Source organism: Globicephala melas, chromosome 3, assembly GCF_963455315.2.
Source record: "Globicephala melas chromosome 3, mGloMel1.2, whole genome shotgun sequence".
Lineage (NCBI taxonomy): Eukaryota > Metazoa > Chordata > Mammalia > Artiodactyla > Delphinidae > Globicephala > Globicephala melas.
In genome coordinates, this window is record NC_083316.1 from 51,714,642 (window position 1) to 51,732,719 (window position 18,078).

At 35.3% G+C, this 18,078-nt stretch overlaps 1 protein-coding gene across 1 annotated transcript in view; it reads right to left on the minus strand.

The window, feature by feature from the left end:
- The window catches only part of ADAMTS6 (ADAM metallopeptidase with thrombospondin type 1 motif 6), a 273,337-nt gene extending 255,822 nt beyond the window's left edge, over positions 1–17,515 (minus strand). Inside the window, exons 1-3 of the mRNA XM_030844206.3 lie at positions 17,412–17,515; positions 10,149–10,523; positions 7,574–7,938 (exon numbers count right to left, since the gene is read on the minus strand). Coding sequence (XP_030700066.2) covers positions 7,574–7,938; positions 10,149–10,245 — 462 coding nt within the window. The 5' untranslated portion in view covers positions 10,246–10,523; positions 17,412–17,515. The remainder of the gene's footprint in view (positions 1–7,573; positions 7,939–10,148; positions 10,524–17,411) is intronic.
- Positions 17,516–18,078: the final 563 nt, after the last annotated feature.

Genomic DNA, 18,078 nt, shown 5'->3' on the forward strand with positions numbered 1-18,078 from the left:
CTTTGGAGACTGGACTCTTAGCCACTACAATTCCCTTATCCTCTGAGTGTTGCTGCTTCTTCTTTTTTTAAAATTAATTAATTAATTTTGGCTGTGCTGGGTCTTCACTGCAGCGTGCAGGCTCTCTAGTTGCGGCACGTGGGCTTAGTTGCGGTATGTGGGATCTGAGCTCCCTGACCAGGGATCGAACCCAGGGCCCCTGCATTGGGAGCACAGAGTCTTAACCACCGGACCACCAGGGAAGTCCCCTGAGGGGTGCTTCTAACTTTGTCTATTCATTCACCAAGTATGTTTTGAGTGCCTATCACATGGCAGGTACTGTTCTAGGTGGTGGGAATACAAAAGTGAAAAAAACAAAGTTCTGGCTCTATCATGGAGCTTACATTTTGGTGGGAAGAGGTAGAAAAAAGTCAGTCATTCATTATATAAATAAATAATCAATCAGGTAGTAAGAAATGTCAAGAAGAAAAATAAAGCAGTAAGAGGACAGAAAGTCATCAGAGGACAGAGAGAATTATATAAACTATTTAGGATGGTCAGGAACATCCTCTATAATAAGGTGATATTTGAACAGAAACTTGAATAAAGTGAAGGAGCGTGCCAAACAGATATCTTGGGAAAGAGCAGATCAGACAGTGGGAATGGCAAGTGCAGAGGCAACGGGGTAGGAGCAGGCATGCAGTATTTGAGAAACAGCAAGGAGCTACTGTGGCTAAAGGGAGGGAAGGGGAAAATGATTATGAGATTAGAAAGGAGCTGGAGGCCAGATGATAGAGGACCTGAGTTAGGTGGGAGTCCCAGAAATCTGTGCATGCCTAGCAAGAGCCCTACTCCCACTTCCCTCAGCATCCCCACTCACCTCTACACTGCTGGCCTCTGGACCATCAGGATTAATCTCATCATGCCGCCTTGCCTTGTCATGCCAGTCCCTCCAAAATGCCCAAGGTCCATCCCCTGGATTCTACTCCCCATATGGTTAAGTACATCATGTTTTCTGATCCCATCTTCTACTTCCCCCTTCACCATTTAAAACACTTCTGCTGTACCCTCTCAAACTCAAGGTCAATTATATACAAAATCTCCTATACACTCAGCCTCATCTGTGAATGTTCACTTCATCTTGCTCAAACAAAAACCTGAATCTCCCTAGATAACATTGTTTCTTCCCTGTAATCTTCGGGAATGGTGGCTACTTTCTCTCCTACATACCTCCTATTGGACCTGGAGGTAGGGTTAAGAGTTCTTGTACTCATTGCCATTTCTAAACAATTATCCCTCTCTCCTCCAAAAAAAGAAAAAACCTTACCACCTTCAAATCCCATACCATCACCTTCTCCCTCTGCTAGCTGTAGTTATCTACTGACCCAAAGTCACTTTCCTCATTCCTCAAAGATCTTAGCTTCTGGGTCACTGTCACCCTCTGCAATACCACTCCTGAATAATTGTTGACTTCAGTATCTTATATCAATGGTTCAATATCTTATATCATTGGTTCTTAAAATTTGTGTGTGTGCACGTGCCCTGAATCCCTCTGAAGGTCTAGGGGTGAAGCCTGGGGACCACTTCTCAGAATAATATCTTAAATGCAAAAGAAATATATAGGATAATAAATAAAACCAATTATAATGAAATACAGTTATTAAAATATTTTAAAAATGTAATATAGTAATACATATGCCTTTTTGTAACTCTTTAAATAAGAAGCTTTGCAATAGATCTAATAACTACTATAATTTCACAATAGTGATTAACATAAATAATATTTTAAGGGACCTGCAAAAACTGTAACACGATATGAAAATATCATTTCTATCAAGACAAAGTTACAGGTACTGCTATTACTTTACTGGCTTGTTACCTATATTGTTAACTGAAGGAAATGTTAAATTTCACTTAAGAATTAGTAAAGATAAAGATGAAATTTTCCCCATTCCAGTTAACAAACCCCCTGAATTCTATCCATAGACCCCAGCTTAAGAACTACTTACATAGATGGTCTCTTCAATCCCTGTCCTCTCACTTCCTTGGCTTCCTCTCCTTTGAATAACTTGTCCATCTTACCTTAGACTAGTCTTGCTTAAATCCATCATCACAAATCTCAACTGTGTCCTTGACGCTTCATGGCAATTATACTATGTTTCTCTAGTTCATTCAGTATCCTGCTCTCTGGGATAAATATTTCATACTTTCTCCTCTCTACTTAATCCCCTAACACCTCATCTTTCCATCTTCCATTCCAACAGAAAACAGCACACAACCTCCTGCAAACCTCTACAACCGCAAATACCAACCTACCTGCATCTCATGTCCATACGTTCTATATTATTTCCTGTTATTATGGACGAACTGTCCATTCTCCTAGATAAGAAATTATTCGATTTATGTTGATGATTTCATCCCTTCTCGCCTATCAAAGAATTCACTCCAGAAATTTCTCTTCTCTTTACACAATCATTCTCATTTTTATAAAACAAAATGATAAAGACTCCCACTTCTGCCTGCAGCAACCGATCATTTCTTGCTTTTCCAAAAGTCCTCAAAATAATTGTCTATATATTCTTTACTCTTCTCCCATTCCTTTTTTTTTTTTTTGCAGTACGCGGGTCTCTCACTGTTGTGGCCTCTCCTGCTGCAGAGCACAGGCTCAGCGGCTATGGCTCACAGGCCCAGCAGCTCCGCGGCATGAGGGATCTTCCTGGACCGGGGCACGAACCCGTGTCCCCTGCATCGGCAGGCGGACTCTCAACCACTGCGCCACCAGGGAAGCCCTCCCATTCCTTCTTAAACCTACTCACATCAGGCTTTTGCCTCTTTTCCAAACCCCACTATGACTTCACCAAAACTGCTTTTGCCAAGGTCATCAATAACTTCTTCACTGATAAATTCAATGATTGGTGTTCAGTCATACTCTTATTTTGACTCAGCAGCATTTTTCCCTTGAAATACTTCCTTCTCTTAGCTTCTAGGATATTTGCCTGGTTTTCCTTCAACCTTCTTACTCCACTGTTCTTTGCTGTCCTCTCCACATCTTTCTGACCTCCTTAACCCCTTGGAGCACTCAAAGGCTCAGTCCTTAGACCTCTTATTTATTCTATATATACTCTCCCTTAAGCAATTTCACATAATCTCCTGGCTTTAAATGTCATTTATATTTATATAGATGACCCCCAAAATAACTTCATAACACACATCTCTCTCCTGAACTCCAGGCTTGGATACCCAGCATCCTATACAATAATCTCAAGTTTAACATGGCTAACTGAAGCTACGATATATACCACCCCCCAACCTACTCCTCCTAAGCTTTTCCATCTCAGTTAATGTCTGAGTCTTTCTCATCTCATGTGATGGCTGCTATTTTCTTCTAGTTGCTCAGGCCCCAAGCTTGGAATCATCATTGATTCTATCCTAACTGTGTCCTCTAAAACCTAACAACTGGCCCCCAAGTTTCCTTTCTAACTTCACCTTCCATTACTCTTCCTCTCTCTCACTTAGCTCTAGCCATGGTAGTCTTCTTGCTGTTCCTCAAACACTCTCAGATCAGACCTTTGTACTTGAAGATTTCCACCTGGAAATCTTATCTCTCAGATGTCAGTATTCCTTTCCTCATTTCTTTTAAGGTCTTTACTCAATATTTTTTCTACATTAGAACTTATCAGTATCCAACATATTATGATTTTTATTTATTTATCTTATTGTGTATCTCCTCCACTAGAATGCAAGCTATACAATAACAGGGATTCTTGTTTTGTTCACTGTTGTACTCCTAGCACCTAGAACAGTGCCTGTTACATGGTAGGTACTTATAAGCACTTGGTGAATGGATGAATTAATAATGGAAAAAGTAGAGAAGCAACTATGAACATAACTAAATGAATAGAAAGTCTAATGGGGTCATTGGTCTTTTTTAACTAGGTTTATAGTCTTTAGTATCTTAGAGAGATAGAAGAAAATCATTTTTCATCAAATAAGAACAAAATATGAAGAAAGAAACAATGCAGGAAAGATCTGTTGAAAATTAGAAATATGACTGCTATAATTTGTAAATCAATTAAAGAAAAAGAAAGCAAAAGTAGGAAAATCTCATAGAACTTAGAACAGAAAAAAAAGGGGGGAAGAGAGATAAGAGAAGCAGAAAACCAATTACAGAATGGGGTGGTGAGGGACAAGGAGATAAAATCACTAAGGAAATATTTTTTTAAATTTCTCTAAGTTGAAGGAGGGTCTTTAAATTGAAATCACCCATCAAATACAAAATAGGGGTCAGGAAAGAAGACCCACAGCTTACCACATTATTTATAAAATTCTTGAAACAGGAAGGATAAGGAGAAAAGCATATCATATTAAAAAAAAACTTTTAAAAGAAGAGGAAAAGAACAAGAAGCAGACTTCTATCTGCCACCCAAAATGTATCAATGCCAATTTTTTTTAGCTCTTTAAATCTTTTCCTAAGATATAAAACCATAGAGATAAATTTGATACCCCATATTTCCCTTTTCCAATTCTACCATCCATGGTTCTGAAGGAAAACTATTTTTGAACCTAGAATTCTATATCCAACTAAATTATTAACCAAACATGAGGGTAACATAAAGTCACTTTCAAATAGGCAAGGACTCAGAAATTTTACTTCTCAGGCACCTTTTCTGAGGTAATTACTTGAAGATGTTCTCCAACAAAACCAGGATGTAAACTCAGAAAGAAGAAGATGTGGAACTAACCTAGGAAAAAAGAAATCCCAAGATGAGAGAAGTGTAATAGCTCAAGAAATTAATTAACCCATACACTCCAAGAAAAATACCTCCAAAGAAGAATGAAATATATTCCAAGCAATAGGTATAAGGACTAAGGAACTGGATGAAACTGATCAGTTGGTAAAGAAATCATTTTTTTTTCCTCAATAAGACAAAATAAAAGTAACTAGAAACTCCAGAAAAACAAAACCTAAATAAGAAAGCAATGGTTCAAATATAAAGCAAACTAAAAAGTAACATTATTTTAAACAACTGATAGATTATAATGTTAGGAATTTTTTCCTTTGAGTGGTGCAAGCATTGTAAAACTGAAACTATGGGTAAGGAAGTATGATTAGAAAACACTAATGATCTCTACATTGAAAACTATTTTATATAGAACAATTAAAAACAGAATTGATTAAAAGGGGCCTTAGAAAAGTGGGATTTTAGAAAAACTTGTTTACATATTCCATTTGATTAAAAATGTAACATGATATAAAATAAGAATGAAGGCGAGGGTTACTAAAACTTGTGGGTAAAAGTGAGATGAAGAATAGGATATTTACATAGTATCTGCTCACAAAGTATCTGCTCACAAATTCCTTATTAGTTGCCAAGGGGAAAGAGTAACTAGTGGACAAACCTGGCAGACCACACCTAGATCGAGCAACATTGTAAAGCAACTATACTCCAATAAAAATTAACAACAACAACAAAAAAAGTGAGTCAACATGGACCATGCAGTTTCAATAGGAAGCAAAGTAAAACAGGTGTTAACGAATAGAAATAAGAGAGAATAAGACACACAGAAAGTCTCAATGAGGATGAAAAATAGATGAATGACACTTTGCTATCCCCTTAAGTATAGAAAAGTTTCCATTTACAACCTTCTCACTTTTGCCTCATCAACATCTTTCACCGTTTCATCAGTAGTCACTTATATGAGCAATTCTCAACTGTTTCCAGAATTAAATTCTCTTCTAAATTTCAGAGCTATATTTCCCAAAAGCCAACTAGACATCTTTAACCTTTATTTCTTCAGATTCTTCACATTTACTATATCAGAATCACTCTCTTTATCTTCCTTTCTAATCCAACATTCTACTACCATTCCCTTTCTCTGCTAGTAAGTTCATATACAGCCTCATCAAAAAGAGAAACCTCAATCAACTTCAATTACTTTCTCTCCTTCATCCCACACCCAGTTCAATGATATTTCAATTTTTAAAAATATTATTAAATATCTACTATGTACTATATGCCAGGGAAGAAAAATTAATGACACAAATCCTATAAATTTTCTCACCAAAATGTGGTTCAAATTCTTTCTATCTTCTCCATTCCCAGGGCCATAGTCTTGCTATAGGCCTTCATTATCTCCTACATGATCTAACTCATCTTCATATTTCCAATCTCTCCTCTTCCCTCAAATCTCACAATAGAATTAGCTTTTTTCCCCTAAATCTCAAATCCGTTCATTTCACCACCCTGTTAAAATTATCAATGGCAATAATTAATGTTAATGCCAAATTCAAAGAGCTTGGTCAATGACTAGGAACAGTATTTTTCTATTGTACTTAACAGCAAATGTCATTTTAACATGTAAGAAGTTTTAAAACAGATTTATTTTGGATAATTTATCTTTATTCAAAAAGATAAATCTCTTTTGTATATAAAGCTTAACTGCTTATAGAGAAAGAAGCTAGTGAGGAATGTATTCAATGTGTCTATTTTATAGGAATTAAACCCAAATATGAAAATCTAAGTAATCATTTTGACTTATTAATAGTTAAAGAAAATAGATAACCTGAGCAAATTCTTATGTATACCTATAGTGAAAATTTTTCTCCACTGGGTGGTTTGTAAAACTCCTTCCAGATTTAGAACTATTTAAACCCAACTCTAATTATGTAGTTGTTTATACTGAAGTAAAAATGAGGATATGGATGTAATAGAGTAAGGAAGAAAAACAATTTCTGAAAATGTGAGTTGAGCATCAAAATGTGTGTACTCTTTTAAACAGATAAAGCTTTAATGAAACATCTATACTAGCCTGAACGGGATAAAAGCAGTAAAGGAAGTGTGAACTAGAGGAAGCAGAAGTAGAAGAACATGCTTTGTTCTACAACCATTACTATGTGCCACCTTGAACTATGTATTTACCATTAGACTAGAATGGACTCAAATGCCCCGGCTAGAACCTATACTCTTGAAATCCAATTTCTAAGTAAAATAAGATTTATTATCAATTTTCAGATAAATATAGGGAAAATTACTTCATAAAGAGACATTGATATAAAAGATTTTCCTTCAAGAACTTATAAACATTAAGTAGGTCATATGTAATTTTAAGCTATGTTGATTACCAGAGAAAGATAGTATAGAAAGAGACCTAAGGAGGCAATCCATGTCATGGTTTCCTGCCATAATATATACATACATACATATAATACCCTTAAGCTCCTCATAATGATTGAGTTTTTTATATGCATTAAGGATATCCTATTTGAACAGAAAAATGTAACTCTAAAAGGAAACGTGAGGTTTCATTCATTCTTCTACTAATAATATGGGGTTTTAAAATTTGTTCTTACTTTGAAAAGTCAATGCAAACATTATGAAAAAGATTATCAAAAGCAAAGGCAGCAGAAATAAAAAATTTTAGAATGTTACTTTCCCTAGATAAACTGTATATATATATATATATATATATACATACACACACACACACACATATATATGTATATATATGTATATATTTTATTAATCTGAGGAAAGACATTTATATTGTGAATTTATTTTCCCATCAGAAATTTAAAATTATAACATCTACTTACCAACCCAACACAGTTGCTTAAAGCCACTTTAGTTGTACTACGTTGATCTTGCAAGTATCCTGTGTAATGACAGTTGTCTAAAAAATCATGTTTCCACTGGGGTCCATCTTTCCCCCAGTATTCTACTGTAAAATGTTTGGACACAAAATCTGTGTTGAGAGTCAAGTTTAGGTGAAAGTGCTTGCCATAGGCTGAAAGTTTAAAAAATAACTTAGATACTGCCTGTTGTGGATCGAAAGGGTCCATACTCCGTCTTCTCCTGGAGTGCTTATCATTCTTCACAGTAAAGCTGAGAAAAGCTCCATTTTGATCAACCCTTATTGGAATAGTTAGCTGGTAGTATTCTAGATAAGTCAGGAATTCCTCTTTGTAATCACAAGGCAGAGAATCCAGAAAAAACACATGGAAGAAAAGAAAATTTAACAGAACAAAGAAGTAGCAGTATAAACAACAACAATATTGCTTAAAACTATGTATCATTATATGTGAGGTATGGACAAAAAATGTTATATTAAACAAAACTGAAAGAGCAGAAGTTTAAAATCTCAAAATGAATTAAGTTCCAAATATTCCATTCCTTAAAAAAAATTCTAAAATTATTTTGAAAGGCTATTTTTCTTTTTTAAATCTAATTTTAAAGACATGAATTCTAAAAGCTAAATTCTATAGTAAATATGAATATTTTATATTGAAACAAAAAACAGTGAAAAGTACACATATGTAAAAGAACAGAATTTCATTCAGATAAAATATGTTTATGAAAGTTATCCAAAAGAGTTTATATAGAATCTCTACAGTCTTGTAGAATTTTTTTCTTTTTTTAAAAAATTATCAGTTACAATGTAAAATACAGCAGCCACTTTGGAAAACGGTCTGGCAGTTCCTCAAAAAGTTAAACACGGAACTACCACCTGACCCAGCAATTCCACTCTTAGGTATTTTTACAAGAGAAATGAAAATGTACATCAACACAAAAACTTGTACATGAATGTTCATAGCAGCATTATTCATAATAGCCAAAAGAGGTAAATAACCCAAATGTCCATCAATTGACAAATGAATAATAATTATAACAATAATAATTATTGTTATAATAATACATGGTATATTCATACAACAGATTATTCTACAACAGAAAAAAATGCAGTACTGATACATGGTATGACGTGAATGCCTTCATAATCAAAGTTCATTATCTAAGACTATAAAAACACTATGCTAAGTGAAAGGAACCAGTCACATAGAATTCCATTTATATAAATATACAGAATAGGCAAATCTCTGCAGAGAGAAATAGGTTAGAGGTTGCCTAGGGCTAGGGGTAAGTTGGTTTGGAGGGAACTGGGGAGTGACTGTTAATGATTTCAGAGTTTCTTTTTTGGGTAATGAAAATGTTCTAAAATTGCTTGTGATGATAGTTGTACAACTCTGTGAATATACTATAAACCACTGAATTGTATACTTTAAATGGGTGATTACATGGTATGTATACTATATCAAAATAAAGTTGTTTAATAATTATCAGATTGACAAAAAATTCAGAGGACTATTAAATATATTTTCCTCACTTAGATGTACTAAATATTACCAATCTACCTTCTTAACCACATCTTCCTTTAGCTAAGTTTATCACTAAGGTGGAACCAAATGTCTGCAAATTGCTTCACTGTCTACACATGAAGTTCATCCACAAATATAAACTCCCATGAAACCATGACCAAATGGAAAAAAAACTGAAAAATAATATTTATTTCACTTCTCATAAATAAGAGTTTATACTAAATGCTATGGCTTTGTTGATCTACTTTGAGAGCCACATTTTGTACATATGGACTTCTAGATATATACATCAATCTATAATAGCCTTGAAAATCTGGCTCATCAGCACCAAAAAAATGAACTATACATTCATGGGAGGAGAATCCAAAAGGTATGCTTTCAATAATTCCATAAGAATTGGACTGGTCCATGGAAAACAAAATGACCTTCACTCCTGGGACCTCTGTTAAGAGCTTTTCTATGATATGAAGTTCAATTTTACAGATTAAAATTATAGGGACCTATGGGTTAGAATCTGAAAAGTTGAACTTCTTATAACTCTTACTCTTTTATCTAGTTTCCAGTCCTTATATCAGAATTCTTAAGTTTGGAAACATATTTTTCCACTAAGGGTCCATATTAGAAGGATCTTATATCAGAATTTGCCTGCTTTCTTGCTCTTTTGCAAGAAAAACCTTTGGATTCCTTTTGAACATGACCTTGCCTGTAAATACTGGCAATGAGTAACCCTATTAAAGTTTAGAATTCAGAAGAAGAGGCCTAGGTGTATCATCTTCTAAGAAAGACCAGTCAACTCTAAAATGCACTGGATATTAAATACTAGTAGGACAAGTTAAACAAACTCTTTTAGAGTCATTAACATTTATGAAACTAGCACTGAATTGACACAGTAGGCCTCCGCTCCTACCAGCATACATCCCAAAGAAAACGTTCATCCAAACTAAATATTCAGAGTCTTTTCTTGTAAGATAAATAGCAACGTTTTTTTTGTCAGTTTCAAAAGCAGGAATCCTACCTTGAGAACTGTATGAAAGCCTGTGGTCACTATGAAATTCCGATGAAGCCATGACGAGGCTCAAAATCCAGGTCAACGTCTTCCACAAAATTTCCATAATTTAGAAAACTGGATGATTTTTTAGAGGGCTACCTATGCGCTAGAGAGTCAATACCATGCCAAAATCGAAGCATAACAATTTTATTTCTTTAATACTTCTTGCAGATTAGTTATTAGATATTCCACTGTTTAACGGGTATTTTTTTCCAACATCTCGTACTTTCTTCTGTATCTGGATTCATTTTCTCCGTCCAAAATGAAAAAGATAATGATGGTAAAATTTTCATAAGCAGAGCATTAGGCTGATTAGTCACTAAAGTATGGCCATTTTTTAACCTAGAAAAAAAAATTTAAGTTAACTGAAAAATATTCTGAATGGACAGATCTATATTGTTGACTGCTTGCCAAAGGACATACTACAAAATAACATAATTAAATCAAACCATTGTTGTCCTTTATAGTTTAAATAAACATTCACAAGACTAAATACCAAATGAGAAACCTAAATGGTTAGCAGGATAATGCCAAAGCTACTTAATAATCAAAGAAGGAACCCAAAGAGGATTATAAAAATTCTTTTTAAAACTTTGAAGATAACAATGTATGGGTATAGCGACTAACCTTTTGATAAAATAAAAACTAGGCTGACTTTACAAAGATAATTTTGTGAAAGTGATAAACAGTATGTGATTGCATTCCTTAACATGCTTTTCAGTACACTGCTGTCCAGAGATTGATTTGTTGCTTTATGAGGCACCTATCTTTTTTTTCTTACAGAGTAGATCTACAAATACACAGTGGCATTAAGCAGCTGTCTGTGAAAACTCAGTAGCATAAACTAAACTTCTGAAAAGTTGAACCATATTTACTGTAACCCTTGACTTTATCTGGAAGTCTTTTATGACTCATAAAGCAACACATATGAGACAATTTAAACTATCTAGAATGTAACTGTAAAGAAAAATAGTTCATTTTCTGAAAAGAAGTTTTAAAAATTCAATTCAGGTATCACAACAGATTTCATGTCCCATCTCACGTACTTTTCTTTCGACTTACAATTTCAGAGTCCATGAATTCACGTTTTATACAGAACACTGACATACTTGGCTACCTAATTTCCCAGCACATAGCACTTTAGAATAAGAAAATAACAAAGGGACTAGAAACTAGCTCAGTAAAAGCACAAACGTGACAAAAAAAGAGGAAAAACTACAAAGTAGTTTTAGAAGCCCAAGCAATACAGTTGGAGCTAGAGACAAATAGCCCTTATGTAGCTTAATAGTTCATATTGTATATTACGACTGTGGTACAGCTGAATATGTGATATTCAAAATACTATGCCTGAGTCAGGAATAAAAGGTTAAATTACTTTTAATAATGTAACTTATTGTTATGACAGAGAAGTATACAAAAGATACTAGATTTTCATCCCAAGACCCTAATACATGGGATTATCATATAATAAATCCTTACATATTTGTTGATTGAAAAAAATGGATGAGTAAATGAATGAATTAATTAATAGTGATTAAAATAAAATCAATTTAGGGATATTAAAGGATATTTAAGATTAACTGTAAACTTAACTTATTTGGAATACTTCATTCCCTATAGTGCTAGAAATATTGTTATTACAACATATAAAACAACCACAACCATTTAAAGTTCCTTACATCTGTGTCTATAAATTATTAAACTGCTAAACCTTGGAAAAACTAATTCATTAATCAAAAACTGTTGTTTTACAATGTTTTAAAAATGATGCTATAATAACATGGGGATAAGAAAAGATTAAGACGCAATCTTTGCCCTTTAGGAACTCATAATCTAAGGAACAAAGAAAAAACTCAAGACAGGCTGATATATGCCATAATAAAGTTATAAAAGGTATTAGAGGAGATCAGATGAGGGAGATGACTTCTGAGTCTGATGGGTGAAGGAAAGTTTATGAAAAAAAGTAACATTTCAGATAGACTCTGGAAGATGAACAGAATTTCACAAGTCAAACTTCTGGGGGCAACCATTACAAATTAAAGAAACAGAGTCCACAAAGTCTAGATGGAAAGAAAAAAATGGAAAATATTATTAGTAATAATAGTAAGTTTGGTTCCTATGCAGAAGACTAACAGGTAATAATATCTAGAAAGGTAGTTTAAGGTCAGGTCCAAAAATAAAGAGAACTTTAAATATATGTTACTTCTTTTAATATTCACAGCAATCTTGTAAAGCAGGTATTATTGTCCCTGTGTCAGGAAGATGGCCCCAATGATCGTTCCTCCTAAAATCCATGCCCTTCTGTAACCCCCTTCCTTTGAGTAATTTGATCCTAACTAATATAATACCGCAAAGGTGAGGGGATGTCACTTCAATGATTAGATTACAAAAGATTCTGACTTCATCTTAACAGTAGACTCCCTTGTCGGGCTTTGATGAAACAAACTGCCATATGGAGAGGCTCACATGGCAAGGAACTGAGAGCAGCCTTCAGATAACCACTGGCTAGGAAATGAGGCCCTCAATGCAATAGCTTGCAAGAAACTAAATCCTGAATATGTGAGCTTAGAAGCATATGCCTCCCCAATCAAGTGTTCTGTGGTGACCTTAGTCCTTGCCAACACCTTGACTGCAGCCCCGTGAGAGACTCTGAAGCACAAGATAGAGCTAAGCCATGCCCAGACTCCTGAACCACAGAAACTGTTAGTTAATAAATGTGTGTTGTTTTAAGCCACTAAGTTTATGGTGATATTCTTTGCACCAATTGATAACTAATACAGCTGCCAATTTACAGGTAAAGAAGCTGAAGCTCATAGTGGCCACATAGCTTGAAAACAGCAGAGCCCAGAGTCGTACATAAGACTATCTGACTCTATAGTCTAAATTCTTTCTATTATATCACGCTTCCATTTTAAGTCACTGTAACTTAAATATACAATAGCAGTTGCATACAACCAGTATCAAAATAGATATTCATAAATGATACGTTAATTAACATGAAATTTTAAGCAACTTGATACACAATAACTGTTTCATCTCAAAATTTCTTCTACAATGATTTAGGCAAAACAACAGGCAGTATATGTCTTTTCACAGGCAAGAATCTATAAAGAGATTAAATCACACCGTCATTCAATAACAACACAGTTGACCCTTGAACAACATGTGAGCCAGGGGTACTGACCTTCTGCAAAAATCTGAATATTACCTACAGTTGGCCCTCTACACACATGGTTTCTCCATAACAGACTCAACCAATCAAGGATAGTGTATTACTGTAGTATTATTATTGAAAAAAATCCTTATATATGTGGACTTGCAGTTCAAACCAGTGTTGTTCAAGGGTCAACGGTAAAGAAAATAATCCAGTTATCTTGATTCCCAACCTACTTATGTACAGTCTCCAGCTCCTTAACAGTTGCTTCATGAACATTTACTCTTCATTTTTTTTTCAGATCACTTGAGTGTTTTACATAAAAATGTCTGACATTAAGTGAGTCCCTCATATACTTTAATCTTCCTTTAAAGAGGAATATATAATTAACACATTCGAGTTAATTTCTAGTAGTGGTGACAGATTTGTACTGAATCACATTCATCCTTTTTTCCTATTTTCCTGGGCTCTGAAACTGACAAACTTACAATATAATTACCTGGGTTTAGGGAACAACTCTTTTTTTCCCCTTGAGAAATTTCCTGCTCTTCACAGTTTTTTAACCTCCACTCTTAACATTACTAGCACTGTCCTATAAATGCCCAAGTTAAGTAAGCCAGTAGCCTTGAAAGAAAAGGTAGTATGTAACTACCTGGTCAAAAGTACACTAACATTTGATTTAAGGACCTGCAGTAAAAAGAGCACTGATGCATAATAGAAAGGGCAGGAGCTTTGAAGTTAAACAAACCAGAGCTACAGCCTTGGTTCCACCACTAGCTACAGTATCTGGCACATGGGCACTCAATAAATTGGAGTTTCTTTCTCCTTTCTCACTCCTTCCTTCCTTTCCCACATTTTTCAAGCCTCTAATGCCAGTGAGGAAACTTAACAATAAGTAAACGAGTGGGCTCAAGTTCAACTAAAATCAACAACAACTACCATATCTAACCACTCTTAGTTACCTACACAATAAAAATGAAAGGGTGAAACTACTTTCTGATACCTACTGAAGAAGTTAATCTGGACATCATAAACAAATATGTATAGGTACTAACGTATCCAGATATAGTTTCCAAAATTCAGATTGATATTAAAATAGTACATAATTACCCAGAAATCATAATGCATTAACTCCTTACATTGTACAGCAGAAGCATTAAGCTGTGGAAAGCACAAAGGTTTTGAGTCCTGTCTTGCCTACAGGTTACTTAACTTTTATAGATGAGATGTTTACTAGATTACACATGATGTAAAGTGTTCACATACTTCATTTTAATGGTTAAATAAATATTAGTCCCCTTCGCCTTGTTATCTGACTCATCACTTTTCAAAAGCCTTCCTTCAAAAATAGTTTCATGTTCCTCCTTCCCTTAAATGTGGAATGGTTGGATATGATGATGGAATCAATCAACTAGATTGTATTGTCTTTTAGAGCAAACAGTAAAGAATTTAAGTCATGGTAACTGGGCTCACAACTATTTTAAATTTGAAAACAGAATCAAAACTTCCACTTTACATTGATTTCACATAGGCGTTTTTCCCTAAGACAAATGCACCAACCAGTAGAGTTAAGGGATCATTTAACAGCTTCCATGGATCAAAGCTACACTAAGTAGAAATAAGATCAGACAACTTGCACTTTAGTGATTCCCTCAGTAGTCTGCCCTTGCTGAAGGGTACTTACTTGTCTTTTTCCTCTATCATCTTTACTTCCCACTCAAATGATCTAGGAGTAGCCAAGTAACAATTTCCTTTCATGAACTATCATTATGGAGCTAAAGAACATGTATAACATCCTTCTCGACTTCTTTCATTCATCTTAACTCTGGATATTTCTTTTAAAGCCGATTTCGTCTTCACAGAGGAAGCAACAATACTATGCTTCCTTCAGGTACTCAATTTTTATATGTGAAAATTAACTTTTCATCTCATTTTCCATTTATTCACTCAACAAATATTTATTGTCACCTACCATATGCCAAGGCTTGAAGTACAAAAGTTTCCAGATCAGATATAAATTTTGCAAGTTTGGTTTCCGAGGAAAGTTACAGTTAAAGAAACTTAAAACTTACTAACAAGAAAAGCAAATAAGCCAAAAGCAAAAATACAAAATATTATTCTACAAAAATCAAGGCCCAAATTACATATAGTCCCAAACTGTTTTTTTCCAGATGGCAAGTTAAATATACGTTATCCGTATTATAACTTCTCTCCTGAAAAACAGAAACACCTTTTTCTCTTGACGTTAGCTCAAAATGTTGATAATCAGCTATGCCCTTTGGTAGAACCAAGAGAGCTAACCACTTCTTCCACCTTTTACTCTTCCCCCACCAAATGTTCCAAAGAATGTGCTACTAACTCTCTTAATATGTTAACTCTCTTTATTCTCTCACGAAAGTCACACGTAGGGTAAGATTTGGTATAGAGGCCCATCCACTAGTAGTTACTAATGGTTGCCAAGGAAATGAAGAGGAAGTGGTAAGAGTAGACAAGAGTAGGAATTAATCTTACACGTATTGGCCCAGTCATGAAAAATATTAAAGGATTTCAGGTCTTGAGGGTAGAGGTTTTTGCCCTTGAGAATCACAAAAATATTAATACCACCATACAGATTTCATTTGCCGCCATTTGTGAGAAATGAATGAAGTTGATTTGTTTGAAATCAACTTATTTGCCTCTACAGCTATTCCTTAAAAGCCCAAAACACCGATGATCACATATAAACACTAAATTAATATAAAACAGAACTGCAGCTACCACTTTGGTGAAACACAGGAAAACAATTATCTCTCAAAATTAATTTTCTCAATTTCAACTACACCAGTTTTATGTTACCTTTCTTTCTCTGTCATGAATTTTGAGAGCTATCATTCACACATCTAAGTTTCAGTCTAATCAACATAAGCTAAAAAAGGAAAGGAAAAAAAAATTGTCCAAGAAATTTGAACCTAAAGGAATATGTTGGAAATCACACTCCAGTGTGTTTTTAAAAGTTCCAAGCAATAGTTCAGTTTCCCCTTTCCTCCCTCGTTCTGCACACCCTCGCCCACCCACCCCCATCCCACTTCACCCAGACAGAGGGTAACAGTCTGAGCTGCCCTGGTTGAGTTGATCCTAAAGTTAACATTCAGCAGTCCATTTCCAGACAGCAGCGCTAAATCTATTTGGATAAAACGCGTGTGACCCAGACAGTTGGCATTTGGCCCAAACGCGTTGCACCGGCAGCTCAAATAAAAACAAGAGTAAGAAACTCACTCTCTTGTTCCCTCTCAGTGCGCTTTCTCACTCTCTTGCTCTCTTTGCCTCCAGTACAACAAGGAAAGAAATTACCAAAGACAGGAATTGTAGTACACATTATCTGAAGGCAGCTTTCCAATAAACCCTCCAGCACAAACCCCTCCCCAATCTCTGAACTTTGATTCCATATACCATATATACAGACATACCCGATATTCAAGGCTCCGGAGGGTTATGAGTCTAGCACGTCCCAAGTGGCCAAAAGTAAATCAAAAACACACATTTCCATCTCTTTGATTAGCCTATTAAGAGCTTAACATATCTAGAGCATCGGGACTATAGCTACCACATTAATTCTGCCCTCTGAGCCCAGGCATAAAATATGCACTTGTCTGACTACTTAAGACACTGACTTGAAACTATAAAATGCAGAAGGTTTTTCTTTAAGAAAACTGAAAATCAGATTAAAATACACATCATTATTACTTTCCCGATTACTATTTGGTGATTAAAGACCACAAAAATCATCATCAAGTCATACTTCACAAAACATGTCTATTTGTATAATAAACGTATATTTTTTTGCATCATAAAATATTTGCAAGACCCAGAATTCTCCAACCCCCGACTAGTCTGGAGTTAAAAGATTTCTATCTGTAAAATGAGTTCAGTCAAGCTCACTCATTGCCATTTAAAAAAAAAAAAAAAAAGAAAAAAAAGAAAAAAAAAACCACACAGAAAAAAGTTTCCTACGCGTTATTCGGAAGACAAGCAAAGCACAAGTTTTAATTTAAAAAAAAAAAAAAAGGTTTCATTGAATATTGTGAAGTCTTCCTTACCGTTTTCATCTTCAAATTCTGATAAAAAGTAAGTTTCAAACAATAGAGATTGCACTGGACGACTCACGTACTCCCTCTCCTCTTTTTTTTTTTTTCTGCCCCCCTTTGCAAAGCCACAGCAGTGAGTTAGTTATTCTGCAGCCAGAATAAAACCCTATAGTCTGGCTAACCCGGGCTTTAGAGAACGGACTTTCCGATTTGGCAGAAAAAGAGATGCCTTCAATACATCCAGGCTATCATCCTGAGATGCTGCCTTTGCAAACCCCCTTTCTCTCCCGCACCCCCTCCCTCCAAAAAAAAAGGGGGGGGGGAAGAAAAAAAGAAAGGAAGGAAGGGAAAAAAAAGACTTATTGGGGGTGGAAGTGGTGCCCTCTCTTCCTGGACAGCTTAGTGCCTTTGCTATGCAAATAACATGTGAAGAGCATCAAAAGGTATCAGGAGAAAAGAAGACAAGAGGAGCAGGAAGGGCAGCAAAGTTTTGTTGAAGTAGCCCTAGATCTCACTACCGGCCCCCAGCCAACTTGAATTGCAGCAGTAGAAAATTTTGGCAGCTTTTCCTCGGAGGCAGAGCACACTGACGTCAGTCTGCAGATGTGCCGGGCTGCGTCGGGTGCGCATGTGTCCTGGGTCGTCACGTGGAGGGGGAGGGGAGGTAGAGGTACAATCG